General features: G+C 41.0%; 2 protein-coding genes across 14 annotated transcripts in view; both read right to left on the reverse strand.

The window, feature by feature from the left end:
• LOC121638726 (protein AF-17-like) overlaps positions 1–2240 on the reverse strand; it is a 28334-nt gene extending 26094 nt beyond the window's left edge. For all 5 annotated transcript variants that reach the window (XM_041983677.1, XM_041983675.1, XM_041983674.1 and 2 more), the window contains exons 1-4: positions 1891–2240; positions 1142–1221; positions 969–1023; positions 735–844 (exon numbers count right to left, since the gene is read on the reverse strand). In XM_041983677.1, coding sequence (XP_041839611.1) covers positions 735–844; positions 969–1023; positions 1142–1221; positions 1891–1999 — 354 coding nt within the window. In that variant the 5' untranslated portion in view covers positions 2000–2240. The remainder of the gene's footprint in view (positions 1–734; positions 845–968; positions 1024–1141; positions 1222–1890) is intronic.
• A 3843-nt stretch (positions 2241–6083) lies between these two features.
• LOC121638096 (zinc finger protein Helios-like) overlaps positions 6084–15104 on the reverse strand; it is a 41641-nt gene continuing 32620 nt past the window's right edge. For 5 of the 9 annotated variants that reach the window (XM_041982564.1, XM_041982567.1, XM_041982570.1 and 2 more), the window contains 6 exons: positions 13902–14012; positions 12181–12600; positions 9612–9779; positions 9101–9217; positions 8248–8361; positions 6084–7117 (listed from right to left, as the gene is read on the reverse strand). In XM_041982564.1, the coding sequence (XP_041838498.1) occupies positions 6486–7117; positions 8248–8361; positions 9101–9217; positions 9612–9779; positions 12181–12600; positions 13902–14012 (1562 nt within the window). In that variant the 3' untranslated portion in view covers positions 6084–6485. Of the gene's footprint in view, positions 7118–7885; positions 7977–8247; positions 8362–9100; positions 9218–9611; positions 9780–12180; positions 12601–13901; positions 14013–15104 lie in introns of those variants that run through there. The other 4 variants (XM_041982571.1, XM_041982566.1, XM_041982565.1 and 1 more) reach the window with 4 other exon arrangements.

Here is a 15104-nt window from a genome sequence, read left to right on the forward strand (position 1 = left end):
CTCTGTAGAATGATGGACTCCAGAAAATTTGGAAATGACTTTATAACCCGTCCGAGATTAATGGGCAGCAACAGTTGCTTCTCTAAAACCATGCTGATGTCTTTCCTCCTTTGTGTTGATACACACCTAAATGTTTAAGATCATGAAGTTGATAAACCTACTGTTAGATAAAAAATTAGGTTAGATAAAAAATGATTAGATAAATAATTACACTGTGTTACAGAAAAATCTGTCTCTTATTAAAAGAGCCTAAAGAAATAAACCTGAGAATTTCCCCGTTAAGAGGTTTCTACATTGTCTTTCTTAGCTTGTATTTGGCTAATTCTAAAGAACTAAAAACATCCAATAAGTTATTAAGATGTAATTGATGTTATTACAACATCCTGACACAAACGTTTAACAATTGAGCCTGATTATGGTTAATTTAGGGAGTAAATAAGGAGGAATTGGAACAGAAAACTGAGCGCAAGCTGTTCTTATATCTGATGGTCAACAACAAAAACAAGTTAACAGATGATTCTGTTAACATCATCCTTTAAAATATAAATAAATACACAATGGGGCTTAACTTATGTACCTAGAATAACACTGATTTAAGCAAATGCATGGGAGGTAAATCTGACATAGTGTCCTGACTGAAATATTAAAAACCCATACAGTGTAAAGTTGTGTTTTCAGACCTCTGATAAAGAGGAATGCAAGGTTTCAACTCAACAGTGTGTGTGCATCAGTACCTTGATGTATCTCTCATGTGGGACATACTGCAGGATGATGGGCTCCATGGTGAGAACGTTGGCAAACTGCACCTCAGGGATGTAGAGCGCACACACCACATGCGCCCAGCCTGATCGACAGACACATCAGCAGAGGATCAATGACATGGCAAAGATTTATATGATTGTCTTTAATTTATTTTAGTCAAGAAGGACAGTGGTGTCCTGTTCTGAACGTCAGGGAAACAGATTTACCTCCACTGTCCGTCCTCTTAAGGGCTCCATCTTTGTGGGGGCAAAGTTCACACCTCTGGAAGGAGCAGAGTTTTTTGTGAGTCTAATATCACTCTAAATTATTAAAATAAAATAAAATAAAATAGATACTTAAAGCAGATGAGACTGGACTCGGAGGAGGATGACATACTCACCACGCGCGCAGCCCGCTCCTGTGACTCACACTTCCTGCAGAACCATGGACCGGTGGGAACCTGGACGATGCCGTAGCATGCTGAGACAAATAAATAAATTAAAAAATGGAGGTTAAAAAGCAACTCCCTTTCAGATTACTTTGCTTGTCCAATAAAATAAGCTCATCTGTCATCTGGATAATCCTGAAAGTCCAGTTTTCATCTCAACCTGCTTTCCCCTCAATTTTCTCTATCGAATTTCAGGCACTTTTGCCGATTAACAGAAATCACATTAATCTAAGATGAGAACCTGCAGATGAGCGTATAAAATCTATAACAGTCTGCCAGAAAGGATCCCGTGTGAGAAATATGATCCCAGGAATTATCTGCCTTCCTTTCAAGTGGGATTAAAACAACAAAGCAAGTGGACAGAAGACGAGGCAGTGTCCAACCCGGCGGGCCTCACCGGTGCTGTTATGTGGGGAAACACGCCTCTTTCTGCGGGCCGGACAACCAAACACGGACCTGCCATCAATGCGCCATCCAGCATCGGTGTCACCCTGCCGGCCCTGAGCGTTCACTCGTGTGCTGAGTGGAAACAACAAACAGCACGCCTACCTACCCACCCCTCCCACACGCAGCAACACGCACGTAGTCAAGCCTACTTAGAAACCTACCGACAGACCTACCAGCGCCTCTGGCTGTCTCCAGCCGCCACCTCAGCGGCCGCAGCTGCCCGGTAATTACACGCTAACAGCGGCTAATATTACCTTGGTGAACGGCGACGCTGCAGCCGTGTCCATCACAGTACACCAGCGGATTCTCAGCCCAGCCTCGCTCGTCTGAACACACGCAGCAACCTCCGACCATTTCCCGCATGCTGCTCCCATATGAATAAATGTATTTCCCCTCCTCGGCAACGGCTCAGACCTCGGCCAGGCCTGTCAAGTGGTCGTCCCGCACTTTACTGCCGCACCGGGCATAGTCGTGGGTCGCGTTGGTCGCGCAGTTTTGGCGCAGCGGAGAAGCCAAATCTCGGCGTGGGGTTTGTGGTGCTTCTGCTACGTTTTTTCCGTGATGTCCTCCCCGTCCTCGTAGAAGCGATGCAGTGCGCATGCTCAGATCTGATTCCTCTGGGTCGGAATAAAAAGTCAAAGCAAAGGTAACAAGTTATTTTAAACGTTAAGCTCCTTTTTAGCGCACGTTATAAGAATCTAACGGTAAAATATTGAACTCATATCTAAGAGAGGGAATTATATCCGCCTTCATTCTTTGTCAAAACGACTAAACAGGTCGGATTAGTTGAAACATGTGGATCAATCAAGTCAAAACCGCTGGCTGTGCTCATTTCAAAAACTGTAGAAACAGCGCCATCTTCCGGAGTTATAAAGAATAACAGGACAATTACAAGGTATTTCACCATCCAAACCCCCCAAATCCAGACCCGAAAAAATGTAACCAGTTTCATGAGATACAGCGTTAAAATAAACGAATTAATGAATAAAGACTTAGTATTTAAAAAATCAGAAATATAATTTATTTAGTATTTTGAAATAGTGACTGAATATTGTCACAATTCTTCCTGAGAGGTTTGCCTAGTTTTCACTGCTCTCTAAAAAAATATCACTAATTAACTCATTTAGAATGCTTTTGCTTGTGTTTTCAAAAAGACAAAAATAATTGAGACAAATCTAGTTCTTCCTGTGTGCCAAATAATTGATTTTAAAATATTGCTGCTGGTGTATAAAGCTCTGAATGGTCCCAGTGCAAAATATATGTCTGATCTGCTGATGCCACATGAGCCACTGAGACTTCTAAAATCATCCAGGTCAACTTTGCTTTCCATCCTGAGAAACTAAACAAGGAGAATGAAGGGCAGTAACATCTGGAACACGATACCACCTGCAATAAAAAGACACAAGATGTAAACCACTTTTAAATCCCATCAGAAAAACGGACTTATTACCAACCAGACCTGTTCTCAGCTAGACAGATGCTCTGCAGCACACAGATACATATACGTACAGTATGTAGCTGTGCATTGCACGTCCTCCTTGCTGTTGTATTTGAGTGTTTTATCCTATTTCTACAAAAGTCATTAAATAAAAGAAAAAACAAACAAACAAATAATTCGGACTTTACATTTATAAAATCTTAATTTGGTATCTCAAAATGGTTACATACAATTTTCAAAATACTGAATCAATATATCAAAGTTCTGAATTAATTTTTTTTGTGTTAAAGTTCAGACCTGAAAACTATGGAATCCTATTTCTACCAGTAGGTTGATATAAAAAAATGTCACATGAAAGAAGTAAGTCAAAATTTCTGACTCGATGTCTAATTTTTTTTTTTTTTTAATTTCTAAGTGTTGTAAGTCACTGCCCAAATTTTCACATTTATTATCTCAAAGTTTTACAGTAAAATTTCTTAGTATCTTAAAAATATATCACAAAGATTTTTGATTAAAATGGGTTTGTCTGATAATTATTTATTTTCATCAGTTATTGTGTTATTATTACTGTTATTGAATATATATATATATATATATATATATATATATATATATATATATATATAGTATTGTTCCTATTACTGAAGATGTCACTTTATTGTAATTATTACTATTATTATTGATCCATATATATTTTTAATATTTCAGGCTCTCACACTGTCCATTTTAAAACCTGTCTCAAAACTCACGTTTACTTATTGGCCTTAAACCCAACCTGACTCTTAATCATTCATTATCTACCGCTTGTCCATTACGGGTCGCGGGTAAGCTGGAGCCTATCCCAGAATTTTAACAGATGAGAGGCAGGTACACCCTGGACAGGTCATCAGTCCATTGCAGGGACAACACAGACATGGACAAACAACCATTCACACACACACTCACTCCTAGGGAGAACATGCATGTCTTTGGGCGGTGGGAGGAGGCCGGAGAACCCGGAGAGAACCCACACATACATGGGGAGAACATGCAAACTCCACACAGAAAGGCCACTGCCCCCCAGGTTCAAACCTCCCCCCAGCCGAGGCTCGAACCAGCGACCTTCTTGCTGTGAGGCGGCGGTGCTAACCATTTTTTAATTTTTTTGTCTGAATTAGATTTTTCTTCTACATTTACTACTTTTATTATATTTTATTTATTTGAATTGTTTTATGTCAGTTTGTTGCTTTTATTTTTCTTATCTTTGTTTGGCTGGGGCTGTTAACACGCTTGATGTGACATATAAGTATATTATGAAGTATATATATGGTGAGTCATTGTGTGTGAGACTAGGAGGTGGGATTTCTTCCCACTCCCTTTGGAAAAAGACTTTTTTTTCTTTTTCTGTAAATTCCTTTGGTTTGATTCCCTGTTTTAATTTGTCTTTATGTTTAAACAAATTTTAAATTTAGTTCAATTCAATTAATTAATTTTATATTGTGTCTCGTTAACAATATGAAGCCAGATAGATATGAGATTGAGATTCAAATGCAGTGTGCTAACCTGCTGCATACTGAGGTTTTCTGACTGAGTGGATTCTCAGTTGTTGCCATTAAAATACACCAGCTTAGATTTCAGTATGAGTCCCATGATTCAGTCAGCAGATGTCTCCAAAACCTTCTCATTTTGACTGGACTTGCGTCACCAATGCTTTGTGACTCCTATCTGGTCTGAGTAAGCTCTGCCACTGTTGTTGGAAATTACGTTCAGGCTCATCCACGCTGGGCATAAGCAATCTTTTTTTGTATTCAAGTCCCATAACAACAAAAACAAACAAAAAAACACATGTCCTTTTTAAAGTTTTTATCCTCCCACACCACCATGAAAAAACTTCCCATCTGTTTAAGCCACAATCTTACTCAACATCTACATAACTTCTCAGAAAAAATGGCCTGAAATCACCCTGTTGTAACTGGAAAAAAGAGAAGAAGAGAAGGTTTGCTGTTGAAATGGATGATTAGGCTTTTTAATCTGATACAGAGACATGAAGCTGTGATGACAGTTTGCCTCACTTCTCTTCAAACCCAAAGAGAGAAAAAGGGAACTGGGGCTGATGGAGAGGACAGATAGTGAGGTGGCAGCTGGATGAAGCCAGCACTCTTTCTGGTTTGAAGGCATAAAGGCGTGAACAAGTTCCTCCACTGGCGTGTGGGCGAAGCGCATCCACATGCACACAAAAAAATAGGACGCATGAACATGATAAGTTAGTCAGCGGCAAGTCAAACCTCACTTTGTGTCTCACTAAAACTTCCCCTTAAAAGAGCCAGATTTAGCTGTCAGCTGCCATTAAGAAAGTCAAAAATGCCCATATACCCTACTTATTTTTCTTCTTAAAACCAAAATTTTGCTCTGACGCTCACAAATTCCCATATCTGAAGATTTACTGGAATGAATGATCTGTTACTATTCATTCTGTGGGTGAGGTGAGAGTGAAACTGCTGAATAAAATAATTTCTGTGCACTTTCTCATGCTTTTCTAGTCAAAGAAATAACCATAGTAACAAACTGTCTTCTGCCTTGCAGTACAGCGTTTCCCCCAGCAGATGTTGTGAAGAGACTTCTGATCACCTAACAAAGAAAAACAGAAAATTTCACCCTTCTCCGACATAACTCTTCCCCTCCCTTTTTTGTTGTTTTAATCTAATGTACCAGGGCAGCATTAATCTGCTGTTGAGCTGCAATTTCTTTTTATTTCTATCCCTGTCACCTCTGTCCATCTTACACATGCATCTAGTTTTGTGATACAAAAATGTCTCTGCGCAAACTGTGAGGCGTTTCTAACTTGTGGGAGCGCTAAATGAGTATAATATTCTGGAGTGAGAAACCAAAACAGGGTGCAAAGTCAAGTGGTGTCCTTTGAAGCAGTGAACTGCACGGAAAACCACAGCCTTAAAAAAGAGACATGTGACCTTCGAGATAATAGGATTTTTTTCTTCAGTCTTGAATTGGTAAAATGGTGCAGTTTGTGTGTCATGGGGGAAGGTTCGTCTTTTATTCTCACATCTTTAAAAAGGTAAAGGAAAAAACAATAGTAGGTACATGATGCATTTTGTTGCCATTTTGCTGAACATTTGAACAAAAACAAGGTTTTTGGCTTTATGATATAACCAGCTGCCGAGGTTAAGTCAGCCCATCTTTTCAGATGAGAACAGAATGACTAGAACAGACATCACACTCCTACAGTGTCTCTCAATATCTCACTCAGACATAAGCACACACTCAAAAACACTCACACATGCATGCACATAAACACACAGAGTAGATATAGCTGCTAGTTCATGCTTTCATTTCTGATACTACCAGCTACATATATGAGTAAATCTGTGTGTGTTTTCCCATAGGGTTGTATTCATTTGTGTGCATAGGCGTGATCTACTTCAGTTCTAGGCGGTGCTCGCCACGGGCTATGTGGGAGGAAAACTCGTAACGGTCCCGACTGCGGTGGCCGCACACATTGCACTCCAGTGGGTCACGGAAGCCGTGGCAGCCCATGTGGATGGTGAACATGACATAGTCCAGGAAGATGATTCTGCAGTGGCCGCAGGGGTACACTGCTCCGGGCAGTGCTCCGGCCTCACCGTCGGCCTGCATCACTCGCAAGGCCTCGCGAGGGGACAGGGGAATGGGCTGGGTGTGTGGGTGGGGGACCCCGTTCTGGTGGTTCAGCCCCCCAAGCAAGTGCCCTAAACGGTACATGATAGGATTGGGCATCTGGGAGCCATCAGAGTGGAATGAGTCCATGCTGAGGGGGGGCTGAGGGAGACCCAGAAGCGACAGACCCATCTTGTGGCCATTGGTAAGGCCCATGGGGCTGCTGTCGGTACGGTTAAGTGGGATGGAGTAGGATCTGTGAGAGGGAGGCGGGTCACCGTCGGGCCCTGAGAGGAAGGGCTGCTGCTGGTGGTGACCGTCGGGCCCTGGTGAACCAGCAGGGGGGTCCTTCACGTCAGATCGGTGGACCAGTTCCCTGTTAAAGCTCAAATCCAGGCAGACGCCGTTATCACCTAGACCAAGGAGACAAGAGAGCACTGAAGACTCAACAGAAAGAGGTTTCACACAGATCAGAAAGATGGCTCAGGCAGCAAATAGCAGTAAGAGCAGTTATTGCTAACAGATTGAAGAGCTAACACAGATCCATATGGGGAGAGGACAAAAAATCATGCATCACCCCCAGGAAGAAAATCTGGCTCATGGGACAAAAGAGGCTTTAAAGCAAGACGGCATCCTGAACCAGGAGGGGACAGAGGTTTGAGAGGAAGCAGATAACAGCAGATGAAGGCCCCCAGTGCAGCTGCTATATAGAAGTATCGACACTGAGACACCTGCTCACGTTTCTCGCCTCCCGCCTGTTCTCTCTTTCTCTGTGGTTGCAGACTCTCTTACTTCTCTTTTCCCCTGTGGTTGTCATATTGAAAGATCTCACTTCATTTGTCAAGCTGATAGACGTAGGAGTCTTTTTTTCTGTGTCTGTGCGCCAGCAGCCTGAGGCGTGATTGCGAAACTACAACTCAAGGTTGAGCTTAACCAGAAAGGTGAGCACAAGCTATTGAAAATCATTTGTGTGCTTATAAAGTTTGGGAAATGGCTGTGCCAACTCAGCCATTTACCGAAACTGCTAACTTTTGATCATCCACCGCTCAGACATAGAATCTGAGTTCAACTCAAAACCCACAAAATGAGTAATAAAACAGGTTTCTGGTACAAATTCTTTCTTTTTTTCTTCTTTTAACATGAATTCAATTAATTAACCATGCATGGTTGGCTGTACCCACCTATGACGCCACTCTTGTAGAGAATTTAGGATAGTGGAGACCACTGTGATGTGTGCAGGTATGAGGCAGCTGCTCTGCTCTCATTTCTTCTCTGGCAAAAGACAAAGGCCAGCAAAGAAGACAGACAGACAACACAAGAAGCTCAGACACACAGCTTCAAATAAACATGAACTATTTTCTTTTAAACCTTAAAGCACAGCAAAAAGCAAAACATTTAAAAGAAGACGTCAGCATACAGGAGCTGCTAGAAAAACAACAGTTTAAATAAAATAAAATATGATATATATATAAATAAAAATAAACTAAAGTGCTGTTTTGTTAGCAGTTTGAGGTCTGAACCACATCTGTGTTGCTGCTCTTACCCGTGAACTTCTGTGGCATCGAGCTCTTCCGTTTGGCAACGTTGCTAGCGAGCCTGTCGAGAAGCAACGCACGCTCAGGGCCCATCTGAACCCTGGACGGCTGGTTGTCCTCTGCTTCACACCAAAACAACAGAGAGAAGCAAAGAAGCAAAGAGCTGCTGGTGATCAGGCAGTACCATGAGTGCTCTGAAGTGCAGCTACCCAAAAGTCTGAGCATTTCACGTTATAATATGAAGTAAAAAAAAAAAAAAAAAAAAAATGGAGTGACACTGGGAGGAACGAGATATTAATTTGAGATTGGCGGCTCCTGTGACCTCACTTCCTGGTTCTTTATTCTTTTTTTTTTTTACCTCATCAGTACAGGACGAGACCACAGGATGAGGATGTGCTTCCTCACCACTATGGTACTATCAAGCATAAACTTACGACATTCGGTGACCACAGAAAGAGTGCACTGTGTTGCAATCGTGCAACTGTCCTGTTGCTACGTAAGTGGGGGGGGAGACTGTGAAAGCTGATGGTGATGCTTGTGTGAGTGCTGGTGTTGAGCTGCTGGGCTTAATCATTTGCCCTATTTGGCTTCCCCTTTGCTGATACAAACATGAGAAGCGGTTGAGCCTTCACACCACAGGAGCCATAACCTATTTAGCTGTGATGATAATGATGGGGCACCAGCCTAAGTTCATTAATGTAAAAAGGTCATAAAAACAGGATCTGCAAGTAATAACAGCTTGAACTTCTGCAACACGCCTGCTGTGTATATACATATGTATTCATGTGGACTGATTACATTAACACCTATCAGTGTGAGGTGTTTTTTTGAATTTAGTGTGCATGTGTGACAGCTGCTCACCTCTCTCGGTGGGACCTTTGCTTTGAATGTACACATGGCACCTCTCTCTGTGCTCTTCCAGAGAGCTACGCTGTTTGTAGCTGCGATTGCAGTGGTTGCACTTGAAGGGCTTCTCCACTGTGAGGAGGAGTTTCATTAAATCAACACATCCACAACAATGCCACAGCAAGTATTAATTCCTTAAGTATGTAGTTTCATAAAAGAAAACCCCACAAAAAGTGATGATGTACATGTTGAGGAATGCAGCACGTCTGCAGGTAAAACACGTGAACTGAAACTGAATGATTAAGTTTCCAGGGGTGAGTAAGATATCACAGCTATGTGATGTGTGCAACCATATGAGATCTCATGGTACAATGTTACTGGAAAAGCCATGTAGGCTCAGCACACCTCATGTTTCAAGACTCAAAAGGAGTGAGAAACCAACTGATGTGATACTATACACAGGTGCATACAGTATCAGTGCAGATCACGTGTGAGTGACTGAGGGTGTGTGTGTGTCTGATGCTACCAGAATGGGTGCGCAGGTGCCCGCTCAGAGCGTCACGTCTGCGGCAGGCGTAGCTGCACATCGGGCATTTGAAAGGCTTCTCCCCGGAGTGCAGTTTGATGTGGCGAAGCAGGTTTCCCTTCTGGGTGAAGGAGGCCCCACACTGAGTGCAGTGGAATGGCCTCTCACCTGAGAGAGAAAACACACCAAAGTCAGTCTGCTCTGAGCTCAGAGGCTGCGCAAACGATTTTCCTTCCTCACAAAGGTTTGCTCATTAAAAACCATTTTTTTCCTCTCAGATTTACCGCATTCATTTCTGCACCTGTGGACTACTTTCTAACAACACACCAATGTGGCGTTCTTCATTTTGTTACACACTGCAGGATGTTTTTATGCAAAAGAACTACACATGCGTCACACGCTGTGAACTTAGATTAAAAAATCTGGTTCTAAATATGTTAATTTTTAAAACTAGAATTACAGAAGTCTTTACCTCAAGTATTTTAATCTTTATATGTAGTTCTTTTATTCACTGTATTATTGTGTTGTTGTCATTATGAAGCACTTTACAACATTTGCTCTTGAAAATAAAATTTACTTATTTTCACCCATTCACTTACTAAAAATGTTTAAGAAATTAGCATAATTTTAACAAGACAAGTGCAGCTTTGTTGTTTAGTTTCAAGATATCTGTGGGGTTAAAAAATAAAATAAAGGCAATAAACAAAGAAATAAAATAACATATTACCCCCCTGGATCCAACTAAGCAAGTGATCTGGGGTTGTTTCAGTTTGCCAGGTCAATGTTCAGTTAATGTAAATGGTAAAAGAGTTCAGCGAGCACGAGACTCCATTTACATGCGTGGTTGGGAGAAGTTTTCACCCAGCAGACGGACACAATCATCAATACAGGATCTAAGCTAAAAATAAATACAACTCTGGATGGAATGAATGTTGTGATGTTCCATGAGCTAAATAAAATGACAACAAGGTGAACATTGACTGTAATTGAAGCCTAAAAATCCATCTATTTTTCATTTCCCTTAATGAGCAGTATATGCCGAAAGCTTCATTTTTGTTTGTTTTTTTCTGTTTCTTTATGTACTTGAATGGATTTTTTTTTTTTTTTTTTTAAAATAATGTATTTATGACCAGTCAGAGTCTTATCTGTGGTGGACAGTGGTCAGAGTGGAGTCAGTCTGAAGAGGCAGGGAGGGGGGAATGACGTTGCCTTGCACATGAATTCAAGCCTCTTAAAATTTGCACAGCAATTCGAGCAAACACATATATTTGTTTTTATAGTTTCAACTTGGCCTTTAACAGCTATTTTTCACTGGTATTGTAGTTTAGATAAGATTAGATAATTTATTTAGAACATTTAATAAGCAAACAAATAATCAACATTAATGAACATAAAAAAGCAAACACAACTGAAACTACATAATATATTATGTAGTTATATATATATATATTCTACAGTCATTTAGCAGATGCTTTTCTCCAAACCAACTTACATCTGAAGGTGGATAGGCAGTAGCGTTAAGGGTCTAAGGACCCAACTGGAAGATGTTAATATTTGTCTCCTGGGGGATTCAAACTCGGGTATCCCGCATGGGACATGGATGCCCTGCCAGCTGAGCTTTATATATATGTATATCATATATATATCTATATATATATATATCTATCATATCATATCATATCATATCATATCATATCATATCATATCATATCATATCATATCATATCATATATTTTCCCACCAAATGTATATGCTCAACCAAAGAATGGTGGAAAAATCACAAATATCTGTTGAAGTGTTGCCATCTGATAAGGTTTGAGTTGTTTTTGAAACTTAAAAATTCAGTTTTCCCATCCCGCCTTCGTGCAGCTGTTAGCTCACCTGTCAGAATTCATCTTTGATTGTCCAAACATCAACACCAGATAAAACACTGGCATCTCGTAAGTACTTCACACAAAGAAAAAAGAAAAAAAAACTCACCCTAATTAAAAAAACACATACCTATGAGTTGCTCTCTGGTTCCTTGTATTACAGTGAATTGCAAAAAACAAAATCATTCACCATCTTTAAAAGGGGAACAAACAAACAACATCCCATTTTCATCGTCTCATGACTCAGACCACCAAGTATGTTGTGCACTGGATGTTGAAAACAGCCTCAGAACTCTACCAGCCAGACACCTCCATGGCTCATCATGATTGAGCTTCATGTTTCTTCAGAATAAGTCAGTTAAACCAGCAGATTGCAGCGTGAAGAGTCATGGGGACCACAGGGAGTACAGAGATGACTTCTCTTTCTCAGTCACCCAGCAAAGTGACAGAAGGAATGAGACAGACTCTCATCACTCACAACATTTAAATGATGAGTTTCTGACCTCCTTTCACTGCTGGTGTCAGCTTTAATGTCTGTGCACATACACTTATCAGCTGCTGCCATCAAATCATGCAGTTACTGCTCCTACGTATTATTGAACAACAATAGAACATATTTCACATCTGTGATGCAACACCGGTTAGGGTTTTGGGTCATGTGTGATGATCAATAAAAGGTCAGAAATTTGGGCTCTTACCCGTGTGGCTGCGCTTGTGCACCAGCAGGACGTTAATGCTAATGCAGGACAGGCCACAGATGTCACAGCTGAGCTTGCTCGGCGTCTGGTTGCGGGAGCTTCCAGACATGTACGTTCCTTCTGCAATGGCCTCCTCTGTCACCGCCATTGCATGGTCGTCTGACAGGGCTGCGCCGTCGTAACGCGTGTAGTCTACCAGAGAAAGGTCCTGTGGTTCATTTGGGACATCTCCCTCTTCATCCCCCTCCATGTCCCTCTCCTCGTCATTGTCCTCCTCTGTTCTCTCCTCATCAAATCTGTCCTCCATGCCATCCTCACTGCCCCCCTCTGCTTCCTCTTTTGACACCATCTCTCCTTCTTTCTCAGCCTCGAGATATGGTTCGTTGCCTCCTGCCTCCTCAGCCTCCATCTTTATTACACCTGAGCAAGTTGGAGGCAAAAGAGACAGAAAACAATCATGTGGAGGGACATTTTAAAAGCATGGCTGAATCTGTAGGCAGCTTACAGAGACAAGATGGACTGATATCTTAATAGTTCTGAACTTCCATATAAGGAAGCTTGATGAAACTCCACTCACTTCTACATTCGTATTTAAAGTTTGGTATTAGTTCAAGCACATCTCCAAAGTGTGGGTAGCTTAATTTGGGCCGATGTGTAGTGTCACAAAGAGATTCAGAAGATGTGTGTTTGAGATAAGGGGAAAGCATTTCCTCTGAATACACAGAAACTAGAACCAGGACAGGATAGAAACAGCAAATGACACCAATTCCTCATCTGCTTTTAAAAAGCCTTTCTGATTTTCTGTTTTTTTAAATCAACTCTGACTCAAAGAGTGAATATGATCCAGAACTAAATATCAGTCAGTGCCAACAATCCTCTTAAATCTCCCACCTCAGCAAGGTGAAGTATTTTACAGTCAAGTTTTTTTTCCATTTTTTTTTAAAAACAACCTTTTTTCTTGACTTTACATATCTTAGGCTAAACTTCCCTGGCCTAAAAGATTCAACCAGCTGTGTGTTGCATTTCTCGTCCCTTCAGCTGCTTTTGTGCAGAATCCTGTGACCATGCTTACAGGACCTCTAACCCACCCTCTTGCTAAGCGTGAACCAACCCTTGGTGTGTTTAGTTCCATCCAGAAACCACAGTGTGGTCTTGGCGGTGAGTGGTGATGAGCTGAAGAGCAGCTACTTGTATTGAGGAGAGCGCTCAGAGGTGCTATGGAAACTTTGAACACACAGAGATCCGAGAGGCCCGATATAGAGTCCAGTATCTCAGAGCAGTGAACCGCAGGCTGTGCAGTAGACGCAGAGCTAGGCTTTAGGAAGTGCACCCTGCAATGTAGATGGTTGCCAATGAGAAATGACACCATGTTTTTTTTCTTTTTCAGATCAGCTAGCTTGACACACAAGAGGTTCTAAATTTCCTGGTGATAATATGCAATCACTGTTTGGATTAAAATGTTTCCGTGCAGACTGTTTCTCTTATTTCCATTTCACTGACTGAGTTCTGCACATTTGTAAATGAAACCCTTATAATAAACCCACTACAGTAAAATAGTTAAATCTTTAAAAATAAAGTTATTGTCTTGTCAGTGTTTGTAAGGTCCATGAACATAAATGCAAATGTCCTACAATAAAAAGCATGAGCATGCTGGCAGAAGTGGAAATTACAAAGGGAAATTGTGAAGATACGTATATATAAGCATGCATGGGTACACGTACGTGCATCAGGGAGACCTTCATCACACTTGATCCCATTCTCACTGAGTGTGTTCTCCTTCTCCTCCTCCTCCTCCTCCTGCGACTTCACTTCTGCGACATCACTGAACGCTTCTGAAAAAGAGATAAATTAGACTCATTTAAATACAGGCCACATTTTCACAAAAGTTGGAAAGTTTTCAAAAATATATATTCATATTCACTTGAACATTCATCTTACAGACACAAGAATAAAGACATCAGTGTCTTTACTAAGAAAGTTCAAGAACCTTTGCTTTTGGAAAATGTAAACAAATCTAGACTTTAATGCAGCCACACACACACACACACAAAAAATAAATAAATAAATAAAAACTTGAACAGCAAAGAAAGTCTGCAATCCTAATCAATAATTGGAGACAAGACTGGGTTAAAAAAGGATCATCCACCAAAAAATGAATGCTTCCAAGAAACTACTGGTTGTGGATCACTTATCAAAATCCATCAGAGATTTGCCTTCTTCGAACCCTCGGGCAGCTCCATGATCAGTACAGCCACGCAGGCTCAAGAGAACCTCTGAAAACCATTTCACTCCACAAAGTCCACGGCTGCATCCAGAAATATAACCTGAAGCTGGATCACACAAGGAAGCCATATATAAACCCAGTGTAGAAACAGCACCGAGTTCTCTGGACATCAGCTCATCTCAGATGGACAGAAAGACAGTCGACATGATCAGTCCACGTTTCAGCTGCTGCTTCCACACGGCAAAGAGGAGAAAGACCATCCAGGCTATTAACACAGAAAGCTGTGATGGTATGGGGGAGCGTCGGTGTCCATGCAATGTGTGAAGGTACGAATGATGCAGAGGTGGATGTTTAAATTTGCTACCATCAAGGCGACATTGTTTCCCAGCAGGTCCGTGGTTGTTTCAGCAGGACAATATCAGACCTCTGCATTCTGACTGGTCTAAAACTAAAACGATCAGTATCCTCAGTTCCGAAACCATAAAAACGTTTCATTAACATAAAAAACCTTTTTCTTTTAACGCATTGCTGTTTTAAGTTTTCAGTCTGTTTATATCTTCTAAATAAAATTAAGCTGATGCTAAAATTAATTTTCTTTGTGCTTCTATCTTTTAAACAAAGGTTCAAATGCTCTGATAAATTACAGGTTGAAGTTTTTGTTTCAGTTTAATTAGAAAAAAATGTTAAAGCCTTTTATGTA

The sequence above is a fragment of the Melanotaenia boesemani genome, chromosome 4, assembly GCF_017639745.1.
Source record: "Melanotaenia boesemani isolate fMelBoe1 chromosome 4, fMelBoe1.pri, whole genome shotgun sequence".
Taxonomy (NCBI): Eukaryota; Metazoa; Chordata; class Actinopteri; order Atheriniformes; family Melanotaeniidae; genus Melanotaenia; species Melanotaenia boesemani.